This window comes from Thunnus thynnus, chromosome 23, assembly GCF_963924715.1.
Source record: "Thunnus thynnus chromosome 23, fThuThy2.1, whole genome shotgun sequence".
NCBI lineage: Eukaryota > Metazoa > Chordata > Actinopteri > Scombriformes > Scombridae > Thunnus > Thunnus thynnus.
In genome coordinates this window covers 23,845,936-23,865,539 of record NC_089539.1, presented here as the reverse complement: position 1 = coordinate 23,865,539, position 19,604 = coordinate 23,845,936, and the positions used below count along the sequence as shown (strand labels likewise).

Here is a 19,604-nt window from a genome sequence, read left to right as displayed (position 1 = left end):
GTTTTCCTCCTATATTCTTTAAAACATGAAAACAATCAAACAAACACAATTTTATATAATTTTGATTCACAATGATTTAATCCAACATTTCTACAGGAATTTTTTGGATTATTTTAAATATTGTTGAGCCCATGGAAACAGAGAGACTGGTGATTAAAAGTAAATTTAACTGGTGTCTCCAGTTTGGACACTGTGGTTTTAAACGGTGCTGGGCCAGTTCATCAAAAGAACCTTAAGGCTAAAATGTATTTTATGAAATGATGGTAGATTAATAAGTGTTACATAGAAGACAGAGTGTCCCCAGAAGGCATGCATCCTTTTTAGTTTTTTAACTAGCACATCACTGTGATGCAGCACTGTATTTTCCATGAACCGCATTGAACGCAGCGTTACGTTTTTACGTAACTGCGTCACTCTCCTGTCCAGCCCTTCTTCTGTGCACGTCCTGAATCACAGACATCATGGTGAGCTTTTACATTTATTTGTTCTCTTTTAAACCGATGTGAGCAGCTAAAATCCTAACGTAGCTTCTCATTTACACGAGGATAAGCTCACATAGACTCTGTTTAACAGTTAACACGCTGTTTTTGTGTTGTCTGTAGCGTCCGTTTAGCTCGCTGTTAGCTGGAGATGCTACCCGGCGAGCGTAAGCACATGGGCGTTATGACTGCGCTAGCGGCTAAGCTAACCGCTTCAGTGCTGCTGTTGTAAAACATAATAAAAGCTCCGGTGAGCTGTTGGCTTTGCAGCAGCTACAGTTACATTTAGTGATACATTTAAGATGTGAGTTTAGGCTGCATTTATTCTTGCTTGTTCCTTTTAGCTGACTCATTAGCATGCTAGGTTAGCTTGTCATTCGGGCTTTGTGGTTGTCAGAGAAACTAATGAGCGATTATTACACTTTATTTATTACATATTGGGAAGAATAATAAACACAACATGTCAGAGATAAATAACAAAGCTTGTTTTGCTTTTAAAGGTTAACTATTCGCTCAGTTATTGGCAGTTTCTTTTTTTTTTTTTTTTTAATTTTCTTAACACTGTCTGAAAGCTTCTAGCGGTTTCTAGGATGAGAGGATGCTGCTTTCAAGGGTGCTCGGAATAAATAGTTCCGTACACGCCTTAATTTAGCTCTAGTCGTATACACAACCCCAAAATGACTGGTACTTCATGAAACATCAAAAAAGAATGGAAAGTGCCAATTATAGCTGCAACAATTCAATTAATTGCCAACTATTTTGATAATAATAGTAATTTTTTAAGAAGAAAATGTCCAATTTCTCTGATTCCAGCTTCTCAAATGTGAATATTTCCTGGTTTCTTTAGTCCTCTATGACTATAAATTGAATGTCTTTGGGTTGTGGACAAAACAAGACATCTGAGGACGTCATCTTGGGCTTTGGGAAACAGTGATCGACATTTTTCACAATTTTCTGACATTTTACGGACCAAACAATAAATCAAATAATCTAGAAAATGACCGTTAGTTGCAGCCTTACTTTGATTTTCCAGTTTATTAGGTCAACTAAGCTAAAACGTATTAGTCTTAGTTTTAACAGCCCTGCAGCCCCTGTCTGTAATTGCAATATATGTGATGATATAGATTGAGTGATGTGGTGATTAATTGACGTCTCTCTGTAGGCGTCCTTATCGATGGCCCCCGTCAACATCTTCAGACATGGAGCTGATGAAGAGAAAGCTGAGACTGCACGACTGGTGTGTTTGTACATCTTGAGTTTTTATTCTGATATTGACTCCTTTTATATTAGAAAACTTCTATTTTTATAAAATTCCACCTATAAACTGTTTGGTTTGTGTGTGTTTTCTCTGCAGTCGTCCTTCATTGGCGCCATCGCCATCGGAGACCTGGTGAAGAGCACTCTGGGACCAAAGGGGATGGTAACGTTTTTATTTTACCAATTCCAGTTTTGTTTGTGGATTTTTTTAAAAAAATTCTGGTTTGTCTTAAATTTAACCAAGAAAACAAAATTAAAAAAATGTTAAACTCAAATATTTTCATAAAAAGTCATTTTCTGTTTTCAGTTATTTTCTGCTTGTTTCTCGTGATTTGGACGTGTGTTCGTTTTAGTTTCAGCTCTTGTCTTGACTTGACAATATTAGCGATGGTATAAATCAACTATAATCTATATAATCATCATATTTCTCCTCGTCTTTGCTTCCAGGATAAGATCTTGCTCGGCGGAGGGAAGGGCGGCTCGGTGACGGTGACCAACGACGGCGCGACCATCCTGAAAGCCATCGGAGTCGACAACCCTGCCGCCAAAGTTCTGGTTGGTGAGTGAAGCTGCAACCAACAGATCTTTGTCATTTTTGCAGATGATTGATCGACAGACGAGTCAATTAATCATCTAAACGTAACTCTAATCATTTGTTCAGTGACTGACAAACTAAATCATCAACAATTTTGATCATTTTTTTGTCATTTTTAAAGTTAAAGTGACAGTTTTCTTTGTCTTCTGTGACGATATGTTGACATTTTTGGGTTTTAGACGGTTTGTTTTGGGCCAAACGAGGCGTTTGAAGACGTCACCACAGACTCTGACATTTTACAGGCTGAATTATTCATTAATAGTTGCAATTGATCAGCTTGTTTCATGTATCTGCTGTCGTGTTGTCGTCTCATCAGCGTTAACAGTAAAGTGAAATATGATGCCATAAAAATATTGATCTTTTTTCCTCCGTCCAACAACCACATGAGTCAAAGTAATTAATGAATTTTCTTTTATTGATGATAAATGTGAGGTGTTTGTGTGTTTCCAGACATGTCGAAGGTTCAGGACGATGAAGTCGGAGACGGAACAACGTCCGTTACTGTTCTGGCCGCCGAGCTGCTGCGGGTAAAAACCCGTCTGACTGTTTCCTGTATATGAAAATATAATGATTTAGTTTATTAGACACAACAAAACGGAGCTCAGGTCAAAGATACCCACAAAATATCAAGAACACGTTAAAGTCCAAGACCTGGATGTAAAGACGCCTCGATGCAGGAGTCCAAATCCTAAAATACATATTTATAAGATTACAAACAAATTAACTAAGATTATGGGATTATACTGTTTAATTTCCATAAACCATCATTTAAATGTCTTTATTAAACTTAATATGAGACAGTAGTTTATTCCGCTGACCTTTAACCCCCACTGTTGACATCACAGGAGGCGGAGCTTCTGATCGCCAAGAAGATTCACCCACAGACCATCATCTCTGGCTGGAGGAAGGCCACGCAGGTCGCCAGAGACGCTCTGAGGGAGGCCGCTGTGGATCACAGGTGACTTCAGCTGATATGAATCATTATTTATCACACTGAACACAAACAATACGACAGCTCTGCTATAAACGCTGCTGTTACAAAGAGAATAAATGTTCAGGTTTTTGTTGATACTGTCAGAAAGGTGATAATTCTACTTTGTATATATACATGAGGGTTGCAAAATATTAGGAACACTTTTCAATATAACGCTCCAGTTCACCACCAGCACCCACTAAGACCTCAATAATAAACATAAAGTAGAATCATGACCTTTCTGACCATGTCAATAAAAACTGAAAATGTAAAAGTTTCATAAATGCAGAATTAATGGCAGAGTTGTTGGATTGGATTATAACGTAAATTAGGCAGTTAGTGTATATAAACACTCACAGATCCCTGAAGACTGCAGACATTCAAGTCTGCTGCTTTAATGAGAATAAACCTTCCACATGAGAACAGAAACACAGGTTAAAGGACGAGTTCACAGTGTTTCTAGTCTGTGTTAAACCAGCAGTCAGGTGTCTGTAATCATTCCTCCTGTTCATACCGGATATTAAAAGATCCTTTAAAAGGGGCTTTCAATGGAAGTGATGGAGGTTAAAATCCACAGTGTGTCCACACAGTCATTTAAAAGTCTCTGTGAAGCTTCTATTCAGCTTCAGCAGTCTGAGTTAGTCATATCAAGTGGATATCTGACACATTTACAGTCTTTTTAGCATCAAATTCCCTCTTTGTGTTTCCTCGGACAGTGTTTCCCTGTTGAGCTGCAGGTGGAAGTATAGTAACAAAAAGAGGAACTTTGGCACTAAAAAGACTGTAACGTTGAAAGATATCTACTTGATTTGACTCATTTGGACGCTGAAGCTTCATATTAGCTTCATATAAACTTCTAATGGTCAGTATGAACAGGAGGAATGATTACAGCAAGAAAAACATGTTTCACTGTTCATTTAGACTCCTGACTGTTGTTTTAAAACACTTGAAAAACTGTGAAATCGTCCTTTAAAGTGTATGAAATCAGAAAAATTACATATCGACTGAAATGAACATGTTTCAGGTCCATGAAACAAAGTGAAAATGTACAACTTTAATATATTATGAATCAAATGGATTTTCTTTTATTTATTCCCCATTCCTCTGTTTTATATTTTATTTTTTAAATTTTCTCCCTGGTATATCAGGTGATTCTTACTAACTCTTAACTATCAGCAATTAAAACTAAACTAAACTCAACACACTGATTCAGGAAACACACATTTATTTATCCTGGTATGCGGGGAAAGAAGTGTTTTTTTTGTTTTTAGTAGGAAAATCACATTGATCAGTCTGAGAACTGATGGTAGACTTTATATTACTGTGGTTGATCTTCTCCAACATTAAATCATCCAGTTTTTCAGTTAAACACCTCAAAACAGATTCAGTCTGGAAGATTCTGCAGCTCAAGTTCCTTCAAAATCATAAAAGTCGCATGAAATTAGTGAAACTGGCAGCTGAAATTGTTAATTTGACATCATCAGTTAATTTATTTGTTAATCTTTATTTGTGCGTCTCCCTCCTCCTCCTCCTCCTCCGTCTCTGCCTCGCCATCCTCCCGGTCTCCGTAGCAACGACCCGGCTCGTTTCAAGGAGGACCTGTTGAACATCTCCCGCACCACGCTGTCCTCCAAGCTGCTGACTCACCACAAAGATCACTTCGCCCAGCTGGCCGTGGACGCCGTCATGAGGCTGAAGGGCTCCGGCAACCTGGAGGCCATCCACATCATCAAGAAGCTGGGAGGAAGCCTCACCGACTCCTACCTGGACGAAGGTGAGGCCGTGTGACATCATCGCCTCCCCGCCAGGCTGTTGCTCTGGTTTCTCATTGGCTGCTGTGATGTCACGCGTGACTCGGCTGTGTGCTTCGTTCCAGGTTTCCTGTTGGACAAGAAGATCGGAGTGAACCAGCCAAAGAGGATGGAGAACGCCAACATCCTGATCGCCAACACCGGCATGGACACCGACAAGATCAAGGTACACACACACACACACACACACACACTGTAGCAGTACTAATCCTCTAAAAAGCCTTAAAACTCACTTAAATGAGGCCGTTGTGATTCTATAGCCGCGTTTCTACCGCAGGAACTTTCCTCAGGGACTAAGAACCTTTTCAGGAACTTGGGGGGGGTAGCACTTCCTGAAAGTACAGGAGCTTTGGGGGCGGGGTTTACAGGGATGACTGTCGCTGATTGGTCAAACACACACACACACAGCAAGGCTGCTTCAACTTGTGCATCGTTTCATTCACAAAACAAGGAAGTACTCGAACGAGGGGAGGACATTTCTCTTTGTTTAAAAGTAAAGTTGGGCTTCGTTGTCGGCTTCCTGACCCCTAAATTCCACCGGGCGCACCGCAGCGCGTCCCAGAGGCGTCTCTCTGCTCCGCTGCGCTAAAGATAGGTGCCTCGTCTATTTTTTGTACGGAAGCTGCGTCAAGCAGCACAGAGCAGATGGAGCTGGGCAGGAAGTCAGACACAGAAACAGCATTGAGCATCCAGTCAATTTTCAAAATAAAACACCCTGTGCAGACTCCTGGTCGTATATCAACAATAAACGCAATTAAAACAGACAAATAAAGAAACCATTAACTACGTCGCCTCATTAACCAAAGCAGAAGCACAAAGATCAAGGAAAATGATCAAATCAACGAAAGCTGAGCAAGTTAATGAAATTGGACAGTTCAGTTGCCCTGCTACTGCAGTAATTACGGTAGCCTTAAGACACTCTGTGAGCTTTGACTAGGCTGCTGTAATTACTGTAGTAGGAGTGCAACTGACTTTAAACGGCGGATGGCTTCCTCGCGGTGAAGACGCTCCGCTTCTGACACGCTCCCGGTGGAATCCCGGGGTGACTGGTTTTTAAAAAAGAGAGAGAGAGAGAGCTGAGACAGTGGTGGTCGAGCGAGGGAGCGGCGGTAGAGAGAAGCCCGTGGTTACGTTCTTAAACAGAAATAAATAATCATCATGTTCTCTCTGCGTTTCTCCTCTTCATTCCTTCATCACATCCGACTAATAACAGCAGTAAATACGGAGAACAGCAGGACGTTCATGGTTCCTCAGATATGATGGAAACACCAACAGGATGCACAACAAGGACTTAAAGTTCCAGGTTTAGAACTTAACACTCGCTTGCTTCAGTATATTAAGGCTGCAACCAACAAACATTTTAATTATCTATTAATCTGTTGATTATTTTCACTATTAATCAATTACTTGTTTGGTCTATAAAAGGTTTGAACATTTCTCAAAGCCCCAACATTCAAACTAAAATGTCTTGTTTTGTCCCGACTGTCAGTCCATAATAATAATAATAATAATAATAATAATACCTTTTTATTTATAAAGCACTTCCCTAAACAAGTTACAAAGCACTTTTACATAAAATGAAGATGTTCAGTTTACAGTCATAGAAGAAGAAACCAGAAAATATTCACATTTAAGAAAATAGAACCAGATCATTTTAGTATTATTTCCTAAAAATTGACTCAAAATGATTAATAATTATCATAATAGTTTGAGATTCATTTTCTGTCGATCAATTTATTGATAAATCGATTAATTGTTGCACCTCTAGAGAGTCTCAACTGATCCTAATCATCAGTATCAGCTGGTTTAAAGGATCAATGTCGGCTGATCGATAACGATCGTCTCTTTACGCCGTTGTGTTCTCGCTGTTGCAGCGTTTTTCACATCAGTGAACGTGAGGAATTATTTGGGCACAGCTGAGTTTAGAAATTGATTTTTGTTTCCTGAATGTTCGTTCTGTGCGTCTCAGATCTTCGGCTCCAGGGTTCGTGTCGACTCGACGGCGAAGGTTGCAGAGATCGAACTCGCAGAGAAAGAGAAGATGAAGGAGAAGGTCGAACGAATCCTGAAACATGGAATCAACTGCTTCATCAACAGGTACGTAAACACACGCGCACACACACACACACATACATACACACACACACACGCAGTAAAACACACACACACACACACACACGCACACACACACAGGTACAGATCAGCGGGTTGGTGTCCAGCAGGAGGCGCCGCGTGTGAAGAAACTCCTTCATCTCTTCTTCTTTCTCTCCTCGCAGACAGTTGATCTATAACTACCCGGAGCAGCTGTTCGCTCAGGCTGGCGTCATGGCCATCGAACACGCTGACTTCGCCGGCGTCGAGCGCCTCGCTCTGGTCACTGGTACGAACACACACACACACACACACGTCCTGTCAGTGTCAAGTTTATTTGTCACATGTTATCATATAAGATAGAATCACAGTGAAATGTGATCGTGTCGAGTTTAAATAAAACACAAAACTTTGGTTTCTGCCTGTTTGTATGAAAACAGACGCTGGACATGTTGATTGAAGGCGTTTTTCTTTTTTACTCATTAAATTTGTTTATTATTTGTCTTTTGAGCATCTTTAACAATATTTAATTACTTTTTTAAATGTTTTTATTATGAGCGGTTATTTGTAACTATATATTTATATTTTGTAGGGACGTTTACTTGTCTTGTTTTTTGTTTGTTTTTTGTTTGTTTTAAAAGGCTTTCAGACTATTTATTGATGCTTTCACAGTTTTATTTCCAACATATCTTGTCTGTTTTATTATTGTAGTTTTTATATTATGTAAATATTATAATATTGTTGGTTTTATAATGTAATTGTCTGATTTTATTTGCCTCACTGCAGGACGGTTTATTTATCTGAAATGTTTTAATCCTGGTTGAATCATGTAAAACACTTTGTACTTTTTTGTGTTGTTGTTTTGAAAGGTGTAAATTAATTATCATAATTAGTATTGATTTCAAACAGGTTTTATAATAAAAAGCCATCATGTAACACGTCGAGTCACTTAAAGGTTCAAACAATCAGTGAAATTAATTTATTGTAAATATCAACTGAACTGTTTCAGGTAATATAAAACAGGTTTCTGTTTCTAGTACTGAACCTCAGATTCAGACACACAGGTTACAGCCGATCAGCTGATCAGTTGATTGATTAACCGTATGTTTGTGTGTGTGTTTAGGTGGGGAGATCACCTCCACCTTCGACCATCCTGAGCTGGTGAAGCTCGGTCACTGCAAGCTGATCGAGGAGGTGATGATCGGAGAGGACATGCTCCTCCACTTCTCTGGAGTCGCCATGGGTACGTACACACACACACACAAACGACATGTATGTCTGCTTGTCCGTGAGACTTGACCTCTGACCCCCTCGTCCTCTCCTCCCTTCAGGTGAGGCGTGCACCATCATCCTGCGAGGAGCGACTCAGCAGATTCTGGACGAGGCGGAGCGCTCGCTGCACGACGCTCTGTGTGTGTTAGCTCAGACTGTGAAGGAGCCGCGCACCGTCTACGGAGGAGGTACGCGTGCACACACACACACACACACACACACACACACACACACACACTGCATATAGGGGGTGATGAGTGCTGCAGAGCTGAAACAATTAGTCGGCGAAATTAATCATCACATTTGATCATTTGTCTTTTTTATGCCATAATGCAAAATTCATTGGTTTCAGCTTCAGTTTTCTGTGATGGTAAATTGAATATCTTTGAGTTTTGGACAAAATAAACCATTAAATTATGTCAGCTGGTGTTCTGGGACATTGTGATGGGCGTTTTTCACCGTTTTCTGACTTTATATGGAGCAAATGATTAATTGACTAACCAAAAGAAAACAAAAAAACAGATTATTTCATTATGAAACCAGGATTCCCAAGGTCGTTTAAAGGTATAAAGGTGTCTTGTTTTGTCCGACCAACAGTCCAGAATCCAAAGATATTCCGTTTACTATCATCCATGACAAAGAAAGGCATCAAACTGTCACATCTGAGAAACTGAAACCAGCTTATTCTCGGCATTTTTGCTTAAAAAAGTGATTGAAACGATTATTCACTTATCAACATAGTTGATGATTAATTTTCTGTCAGTCAACAATTAATCGACTTTTCATTGCAGCTCTATTGTTATTACGATTATGATTTTATTACGTTGTTTGTCCTCCTTACCATGTCATTCATGGTCCTAAGTCAATAAATGAATCGATCAAATCAATCAAAAACAATGAATGTCGCTAACAGATGCATGTATGCAGTGTAAATAGTGCCACAGAGAAGCATGACTGCAACATGTCATGTGACTTGTTGTAACGTGTGATTTACACGGTGGCACTAAATTCATCCTCAGCACAACGTCTTATATTATTATTCAACTTTACTGACAGCTGAGATAAATTAAATGTCTGACGTGAGATAACCAATCAAACTTGTTTTGATTCTGTTTGAGTTGTTTGCTTCAACTCAACTATGTAAACACACTTCAAACAAATGTAGGAAAAGCTGATTGTTGCCATAAACTGCTTCCCTGTTTTGTATGATACAGATTTTAGTGAATGTTCGCAGTTTCCGCACTTAAACACACGTAACTTCTGCCTCTCTAATGGTCGAGCAAGACGGTGGCACTAATCATCTTCCATACTTGTAACATACACTCATGCTGACCTGCTGTCTCTCCGTCAGGCTGCTCTGAGATGCTGATGGCCAAGGTGGTGAGTGATCTGGCCAATAGGACGCCAGGGAAGGAGGCGGTTGCCATGGAGTCATTCGCCAAGGCTCTGAGGATGGTACGAACACGTCTGTCTGGTTTTAGGAGCATATAACTGTAAATCCATCCCTGCTGAACGTTTTCCAGAACAAAACATCATATTTTGGATCGATTTTTGACCTTCCAGGAAACTGAAGATGCTTAAGTGGTTTAGTTGGTTTTTGTGGTGTTTTTATGGGTTTTGTACTGGAAAACGATGAGTCACATCTCTCAAAAATATGACTTGACCATTTAGTTTTGAATAGATGATTAACTTTAGCTGTAGAGGATAAATAAAACTGTAAAAATCTGACAGATTGTAATTGATCAGAGATACTCTATCTGTGCTTTTTTTCTCCTCCAGCTGCCGACCATCATCGCTGACAACGCCGGTTACGACAGCGCCGACCTGGTGGCTCAACTGAGAGCCGCACACCAGGACAACAAGACCACCTTCGGACTGAGTGAGTGAACTCTACACATGATAATTAATGAATAATATAATATAATGAACTTTATTTATATAGAACTGTCTTAACAAAGTTTCAAAGTGCTTCACAGAAAAAGAAGAAATAATTAATTCTGGAGCCATTTCTTTAACTTCACTGGGTTCATATATCTGTATTGTGTTCTTGAGTTAACATTCGTGTGTGTGTGTTTGCCTGCAGACATGTCCGAGGGCTCAGTGGGCAACATGTCGGAGCTCGGGATCACAGAGTCGTTCCAGGTGAAGCGTCAGGTGCTGCTGAGCGCCTCCGAGGCCGCCGAGATGATTCTGAGAGTCGACAACATCATCAAAGCTGCACCCAGGTCAGACCGTCACAACACGTTACTGTTTAATTAAAGGACGGGTTCGCAGTTTTTCATGTGTGTCTTAAACCAGCAGTCAGGTGTCCATATGAACAGTGAAAGAGGTTTTCCTCACTAAGGAAAAATTGTGAACCCGTCCTTTTACACCTCTGACTAACAGGGTCTCTTCACGTCGGCCTGTTTTACTGAGAATTGTTTTGTTTGTGTTTTGCAGGAAGAGAGTTCCTGACCATCACCCCTGCTAGAGGAAGAGGAGGATGAAGGGGGAGGGATCAGTTTTGTTATTTATCACCTCTGTGTAGTTGAAATTAAAGAGACGCTCCGCTGTTTTGTTTTCTTTTCTCTGTTAAAATCACTGTGGAAGCACTGCACAGGCTAGCTGGCTAACGCTAGCTAACCATCAGCTAACTTCAGTGGCTCTGCTAATGCTAGCAAGACAGAAGCTAACAGTAATTTACTGTGAAACTATTGATGAAATGTAGGTCAGTACGAGTTTGTGATGCTAACATTAGCTGAGGTCACAGCACTTGCTGGAGGCTGGTTATGCTAACGTTAGCCAGTTGGCGCCAACACGCTTAGAACAGAAACGTTTGGACGTTGTTTGTTTTGTTTACTGAAATAAATGAACCAATCCTGATCAGTCGTAGTGTTTGGTGTATTTGTGTGTCTGTTGTCGTAGTTTCATTAGTTTTTACTAACTTGTGTTCAAATTCTTAATTTGTTTAAGAAGAACCAAAATATGTGGCTAAGGCTACGTGTAGCACTCACTCATGCTTGTTAGCTGCATTGCTAGCTCTGGAGCTAACCAAACCAACCATTAACTTTAAATCACGTTAAATATTTCTAGCTGCTAGTGCAAACTGTTTAAAAACTAACTTTAGACAACATAGCTGTTTTTTTTGTTTGTTTTTTTTCAATGAACTGATTGTATTAAACTTGAATTGTATTTATATTAAAATGCTAATAATGGTAGCTAGCAGTTTTTGGATAATAGTGTAGTATTTTTGTGCTGGAGATATCAGTCATCCTTACAAGGAATATAGAGAACCAACAATCTGATGAGGAAAGTTAGGGGACTTTTTCAGTGAGTGTTCATTGTGATTTAGTGAAAACTTTCTGCCTCATCAGGTCAGAGCGACTGAGGTCTCTGAGTGTCAATACAGGAGTTACTCAACCAAACCATCCACACAAAAACCACTCAGCATTCAGGAAGGTTGAGTTTTTATTAAACATCATATACAGAAAGGAACTGACTAAATTGTTTTTTTTTTAACATACTAACGATAGTTACATGTATAGAGCAAGTTTCAATGAATAAGTACAAAGAGTTTCCAAAAGTCAGGAAATTCAAAGGATCATTTGCAAGAGGTAGAACAACTATTGTAAATATAAATTTAATATAAACCCCCCACCCAGCTGCTGTCAATCAAACACTGACACACCAACCTCCACCTGGCTGAGACAAAAAGGAGCATTTCAGATATTTCCCCAATAATATAAAATTACATTATTAACAATACATTTTTTAAAAAAAAAGCATGTTGACATTATTTTTGACTGCAAAGACGGGTGATGAAATGTTATTTGAGTTTTGACTAAATCAGATTTTTTAGTTAAAATGAAAACTATCCAAGAAGAAAGGAAAACTACAAAGGAGGTCTGAATACACCGCTCAGGAAACCTTTAGATGCTTACAGTTTGTGATCTTTTATTCAAATCAGATGTATTGATGCAGCAACTTTGAAATGCTAGATATATGTGGGTGAGTTTTTGGGGTGGATTTTCTCACATTTTCACTAAAGACTGTTCCAATCAGAGTAGACATGAACCCTGATAAACTCCTCGACGTCTGCCAACCAGCTGTCTGACTCAGACTGACGGACGGATTCAGAGACAAGACACGATGAAGCTGCTGTTGGTGGTTCTGTTGTTGTGGACATGGACGAGCTCGGCGGTGGTCAGGTAGGAAAAATACACCTTAACTGAGTTTAACTCTCTTTGTAGATTAGATTAGTGCGTGTGTGTTTGTTTGGCTGGATGAGCCTGCAGCCAGGTTTTATACTATAGTTTTTACAGCAATTTATTTGGTTGAAACCTGAAATTGAGTTTAAAGACTTTTCTCAGACTTCTGACCTCATTCCCTGATTTTTAGATTAAATTTGTATTCAGTTATTTATTTTTTTATAGTTAACTTTTATTCTTTTCTGTTCGTTTCTGTTCAAATTCATCTCACGGTCCCAAAACGCTTCAAGCTTGAACCAAGGTTTCTTTTTACCAGAAAGTGTTTTAATATTCCAGGGGTTTTTTTTCCAGAAATTATTGTCAACAAGGTAATAAAACCTCTCTTTTGAACCAAGCTTGAACCAAGTTTATTTTGCATTCATAAGTGCCTCATCAGTCATTAATAAATGAGTGATCAACCATCAATGAAGCTTTCAGAGAGCAGAGAGAGTTTATTCTTTAGGTTTCATACTGTTTGTTTATGAGGTAAAATATTCACAAACACACTATATCATGATTTTAGGTCATTTTATTTAACAATAATAATAATATGCAATGGTATTTTTGCAAAAATATATTTTTAATATACAAAACTGTACCAGCTGCACAAAAATAAATAAACAAATGAAGTTTTTGCATTGGAACCATCATTTTAGGAAGAGTCATAACATTGTAAAAACTGGTTTGTTTTACACCAGAAAATGTAAAGTGTCCATTTCTATCTAGGAATTATTCTCATTAAGGTGATAAAACGTCAACCACTGGGACAAATGTGGATAAATGTTGCCCCATCATGCAGGGTTCCTCTGAGGCGGGTGCCTTCGATTCGTACCCAGCTACGAGCCGACGGATTGCTGGGGGAGTTCCTGAAGGATCACCGTCCTGACATGTTTAACCGGCGCTACGCTCAGTGTTTTCCTCCCGGAACACCATCACTGCGACTCGGACGCTCCAGCGAGAAGATCTACAACTTCATGGACGTAAGAGCAATGACACTGACTGTCAGGTTCAGAGGTTGCTGGTTTAAATCCCACAGCTGGTAGGGAAAAATGAAGAGCTGAAAATTCCCTCCAACAGCTCCTCTTTCTTTAAGATCTGCAGACCCCCGACCCTGCAGACATGCATATTTGTTTTTGATCAAAGTATATTTTAAAATATCCACAGATCGATTTTTCGAACTTGCTGCAGTGCTTTAAATACTTCTGTGGGGGTCAGTGCCGTGTGCCTTCTATGTGGAGATTTTTTATGAGATCATAGCATCCGTCAAATTATCATGACGAGTTCTTAAATCATTTAAACAAGCTTTGGTTCCAGCCACAGTATCATTCTTGCTACTACCACCAGATGGTGCCAAAGGAAGACATTTTTAATTCTTCCACATAGCAGCTTTAAAATATAAACTGCCAAACTTTTCTAAAGCTGGATTTGTTCAATCGAGGAGGGATATGTACCTTGCTCGGGGGTTTCCTCAGCAGTAATAAGTCAGGCATTAAACCAGCAACCATTTTATGTGTCTTGTGTTTTAAAAAGTAAAACCACAATTATAGTGTGTGTGTGTGTTGTAAGGCTCAGTACTACGGTGAAATCAGTTTGGGGACCCCAGAGCAGAACTTCTCTGTGATTTTTGACACCGGCTCAGCTGACCTCTGGGTGCCGTCATCCTACTGCGTCAGCCAGTCCTGTGGTACTATGACAATACACAACACACAAGACCATAAAACACTAGTTGCCAAAACTATTTTACCTCATTGAGCAGCTGTTCTGGAGCTTTTTTGAGACTTACAAGACTTACAATCCATATTGACTTACAAGTTGAACTTGAAAATTCAACTTGACACAGACACAAACTCTGTCTGCTGGTGAAGATCATTTGATAAGATGAAAAGCTTCAGAACAGCAACTAAATGGACCTTGAGGTGAAATTGTTTTGTCATCAGCTATTTCCAAAGGTCAAGAATGAACTGTCAACCTCAGTATAACACAATAAAACTTGCCTGTGATGAGGGTATTTGTATTTTATAAGAGTTGTGTTTGTGGGTCAGGACAGCATGACTCTGGTTTAGCGTGTCCCTCACTGTGATAAGAAGTTCAAGGCCTCTGTGTGTGTGTGTGTGTGTGTGTGTGTGTGTGTGTGTGTTTCACAGCATTGCACAGGCGTTTCAGGGCATTTGAGTCGACTTCGTTCCGTCATGACGGTCGGATGTTTGGGATTCACTACGGATCAGGACACCTGCTGGGAGTCATGGCCAGAGACACACTAAAGGTCCATTATTTTCTATTCTATTCTGTTCTACATAAAACTGTACAGTATATATCAAACATGCGCAAAGCATCCATCCATACCATACATCTGCAACATTTCTGGTTCTACTTCCTGTCTGGCTTTACTATTAAATATCCAATAAAGTAAAATGCCAAAAAAAAGTACACTCACCTGAGACACATCTGTCTTATTAAATCCTACACTAAACCACTGTACCTTTACTCACAAATATAACCATCTTTAATCTCAAAGCTTTCTTTTAGGAGGTGCAGGAAGTGTTAATTCAACAATTGATATCAAAGAGGAAAAAATCAATTCCAAGGAATGACCTTGGAATCGATGTTTTGGCCACCGATGTGGAAGGAAAAATAAAGAAAAAAAGATATATTTTACAGAACATAAAAAGAAACAGTTTTATTTGAAAACATTCAAAAATTAAATTACATTAAAGCCACCCAAGGATGTATAGTACACTGTTGTATTCATCTTACATTTACATTTTATCATTTGGCAGATGCTTTTATCCAAACCGACTTACAAGCAAGGACAGTAATTCTGAAAGAACTGTGGTACAAATTCTCAAGTAGCTGACCAGGTACAAGTGCAATGAGAAAGAGAGCTAGATAGAAGTTTTTATTACATATAATTCTCAAGTAAGAAATAACTGAAAGTAGACCAGTGTATGAGAAATCCCATAAACAACAAGAACAAAGAGCTAAAAAGGTTAAAGCACTCAAGTGTTGGCACAAGTCACAAATCAAACAAGATTTTTTTTTCCTCTATGTCCTTTATGAAACGTCAGTAACAAAATGCAATGTGTCATTATGTATTCATTTCATATCAACTATCAAATATAGGCATTGATGTATATTGACAAGAGAATTTCAGGCTCTCATGTGAGCTACTCCGGCAAAAACACACCCAGACTGTAAAGATGGTGCAGCAGAGAAATGAGTTGCGAGTCCACTCACGTGTCTGATAGACACACTGGCTTGGCACACAATGCAGCCACATCCCTTGGATATGAGGGGTAGCATAAAAACAGAGACATAAGCTCTAAGCATTAATCAAAAATCTCACCCTTGAGGCTGCACCTCAGGTTGTCCATATATCTATAAACAGTTTTGGGGGGATACCTAAAAACTGGCAATAATGTTTCAGTTCAAATCATCATGATTTCCAACAGATGCAAGAACTGGTCAGTTAATTCTACAAGAAGTGTCACACATTTGAACACATGAACAATGAGTTTTCAGGCATTTCTTGAATGCACAAAGGGAGACAGTAGACCATATGGAGCTGGGTAGCTCATTCCACCATCTCTCCCACCAGTGGAGGGAGATGAACAGAGGTCTGACATGAGTATTCAGTTGTCTTCTGTTCCAGGTTGGGGGTCTGATCACCCAGAATCAGGAGTTCGGGGAGTCGGTCTACGAGCCTGGTGCTGCATTCGTCTCGGCCAGATTCGATGGTGTACTGGGGATGGGTTACCCGTCCCTGGCAGAGATCCTGGGAAACCCTGTTTTCGACAACATGCTGGCACAGAAGACGGTGGAGGAACCTGTCTTCTCTTTCTACCTTAGCAGGTGTGATCTTATCTGACAGATTCACTGTTGAGCTATTTTATTTCTCCAGGGAGACCAGTGGAGACTGTTGCTTCAACCTGTCCAAGTTTCATCATTTTGAACAAGCAACCTTGAAGTCACATTTGCTAGTGGTTTCCAAACTGGAGTCCAAGGTCTTTCTGTAGGTCATCAAGGAAATGATGGGATCTATAGGGTTTCTGGGTTTTCAAGAGTATTCCCAACAGGAATTCCCAGTGGGAGTTCCAGACAATTTCAAGTTATCCAGGAGATTTGAGATTTTATTTCAAGACAAGTGCAAGAGTTTCAAGAGGATCCAGAAGGTTACAAAGGTTTATTCTTCAGTCTCTTTGGAGTCCGTCTGGTTCCAGTTGTGTCTAGATGCTCCAGGAGAGTACATCTGTTTTAGTCGGATGATTCCAGATGGATCCTGGGGATTCAAAGGGAGTACAATGGTTCCTCTATGTTTCAAGATTGTCCAGGGTGAACCAGATGGTTTCTGAGAGGCCCACAGGTTTCAAGGGAGATCAGGTTGCAGTGGGGTTTCAGGGCAGAGGGTTTTGAGGTGGCTACAGGGAGGAATCCAAGACACCAAGGTCCTAGGTCCTAGGATTCTTAGATCCATGGCAAGGGATGGGATACCAGGGATCCAGGAATGTAGTCTAGGATTTAAGGCATGCTCCAAAGCAGAATCTTAAGGTCCAAGAGTCCCACATGGTGTCACGAAGATGGGTGAGTGGAGCAGGTGGACCCAAATGCAGAGATGGCAGGCAAGCAAGATCTGATGCAGAAATATTTAATGCAAAAGTCACAGGAACATACCAGAAAAGCAGGAGACACAGACACAGACACAGACACAGACACAGACACAGACACAGGAACACTAACCAGGAACATGGAATGAACATGGAATAAACGTAGAACAAAAACAGTACGAAAGCAGTCGACTTGACCAAGACTGAACTGAAAACTGGACTATAAATACACGGGGAGTGATTGCAAACTAAACACAGGTGAGGGAAACGAGACACAGGTGAGACACATGAGATAATCAAACACAGGAAGTAAAGGTGACCAGACACAAGAAGAAAATATTTCAAAATAAAACAGGAACTAAAGTAAACAGACAAGAGGCGACAGACAGGGTGATGCAGGACAGGTGAGAGGAGGTGCACATAAACACAAGAAGAACACACAAGAGAAACAGAAAAAAACAAAACCAGGCAACAAAATAGCAACACTGAAAACTCAAGAAAACAGAATACACAAAGAGTCCAAAACATAAAAAGTCCTGGTAGGACGTGACACATGGTCCCTCAGCTTCTCAGAAGGAAGTTTTTCATGGAAGGTTTGATAATCTGCAGACTCCTTGCACGTGGTTTGAGATATTTGGTCTAGAGGGTGTCAGGGAAATCTGAAAGCTGCATGGCATCCAGGGATTTCAAGGGAGTCAGAGAGTCGCAGGAGGTTTCAGTGGACACTGAGGGACTTCAAAAACCTCAGTGATGGAATTTGAAAATGTTTTAGAAGAATAAAAACAGAATAAATTGTGTTAAACTGGAATTAGATCACCAATCATTTCATTCTTTTTCCTGCAGGAGAACAACAAGTGGCAACCCAGAGGGAGAACTGTTGCTAGGCGGAACAGATGAGGCGTTGTTCAGTGGACCAATCAACTGGCTCCCTGTGACTGCCAAGGGATACTGGCAGATAAAGATGGACAGGTTTCACACATTTTTATATTTTGTGAATCTGATTAATTAAGTAATTTTAATCTTTACCCGGAGTCCAAGCCCGGACTCTAAACTAATATTTATTTAGTGCTAATTTTCAAAATGTAATTTTTTCTTGATTTTGGTGGTACATTCAGCAACTGGTTGGAGGCAGTGCAAGCAAGAATACATAGAGGGAAATAGCAAAATGTCCTAATTTGGCAGGATTTTTGAAACATTTGGGGGTTAGGATCAACATTATTTATTACTGAGATTAAAATTGAAAAACAGGAACTCGTACATCACTCAGAAAACATAACAAAAAAATTATGTGTGTGTGTTTCAGTGTGGCGGTTCAGGGTGTGAGTTCATTCTGTCCTAACGGTTGCCAGGCGATTGTCGATACAGGAACCTCCCTCATTGCTGGACCGACTAATGACATCCTCACCCTCCAGCAGCTGATTGGAGCCTCACCCACAAACATTGGAGAGGTTATATCTCACATCTCCTAGTTTATCTGAGGACACTGGAAATGTCTGGACTACAGTCTAAACACAAATGGACACAATTAGAAACTGCTGTTGGTGGAATTTCATAACATGTAACCTGATTTGACTTTTACCTTTGTGTGTGTGTTTTAGTTTATTAGCGACTGTGTCAGGTTGTCCAGTTTGCCTCATGTGACTTTTGTCCTGGGAGGAACAGAGTACACACTGACTGCTGAGCACTATGTTAGGAAGGTGAGGAAAGTTTATTTGTCTTTCTGTCTGTCTTCTGTCTTCTCTGGGTGGTCTTTCCAACTGGCTCTCAGACTTTTAAATGAACATTCTTTGACATTGCATTCTGGATCCATTCACTTTAGATGTTTTTATGTTTTGTCTTATGTTTTGTGTGTTTTATACCTTTGTCTTAATAACAATATTTCATTGAGTTGTATTTTCATGGTTGAAATGACAAATGAATTTGAACTTTAACATAAATATACAGTATAAAAAACATTCAAAAGCCATTTCTCTATGTGTCCCTTTCTCTCTATTTTCAGGAGATGCTTGGTGACAGAGAGTTGTGTTTCAGTGGTTTCCAGGCTGTGGACATAGTTTCCCCTGAGGGCCCTCTATGGATTCTGGGAGATGTATTTCTGACAGAGTATTACAGCATCTTCGACAGAGGACAGGACCGCATTGGCTTTGCACCTGCAAGGCACCCAACCAAACACTAACCCATCCATATCTGACAGCTGTATGATCAATACATCAATTAAAAGACTTTACCAGCATTTTGTAATTCTTGCAAAGGCACCAACACAAATAGCATTTGTTAGCAACTAGCCTTCAGCGATATA

The 19,604-nt window shown here is 39.9% G+C and overlaps 2 protein-coding genes across 2 annotated transcripts; both read left to right on the top strand.

Moving 5' to 3' along the window:
* The first annotated feature begins 356 nt into the window (after window positions 1-356).
* On the top strand, window positions 357-11,340 carry cct2 (chaperonin containing TCP1, subunit 2 (beta)). Its single transcript, XM_067581778.1, has 16 exons — window positions 357-464; window positions 1,642-1,716; window positions 1,834-1,899; window positions 2,184-2,295; window positions 2,782-2,858; window positions 3,177-3,289; window positions 4,876-5,078; window positions 5,181-5,281; window positions 7,085-7,212; window positions 7,392-7,495; window positions 8,330-8,449; window positions 8,538-8,666; window positions 9,830-9,933; window positions 10,258-10,357; window positions 10,562-10,703; window positions 10,918-11,340. The coding sequence occupies exons 1-16, from the start codon at window positions 462-464 to the stop codon at window positions 10,946-10,948; spliced, it is 1,608 nt and encodes a 535-aa protein (XP_067437879.1). The 5' UTR covers window positions 357-461; the 3' UTR covers window positions 10,949-11,340.
* A 1,960-nt stretch (window positions 11,341-13,300) lies between these two features.
* Window positions 13,301-19,538, top strand: nots (nothepsin). The gene is made up of 8 exons (XM_067581779.1): window positions 13,301-13,684; window positions 14,271-14,388; window positions 14,849-14,967; window positions 16,354-16,553; window positions 18,149-18,274; window positions 18,609-18,753; window positions 18,904-19,002; window positions 19,305-19,538. The coding sequence occupies exons 1-8, from the start codon at window positions 13,475-13,477 to the stop codon at window positions 19,479-19,481; spliced, it is 1,194 nt and encodes a 397-aa protein (XP_067437880.1). The 5' UTR covers window positions 13,301-13,474; the 3' UTR covers window positions 19,482-19,538.
* Window positions 19,539-19,604: the final 66 nt, after the last annotated feature.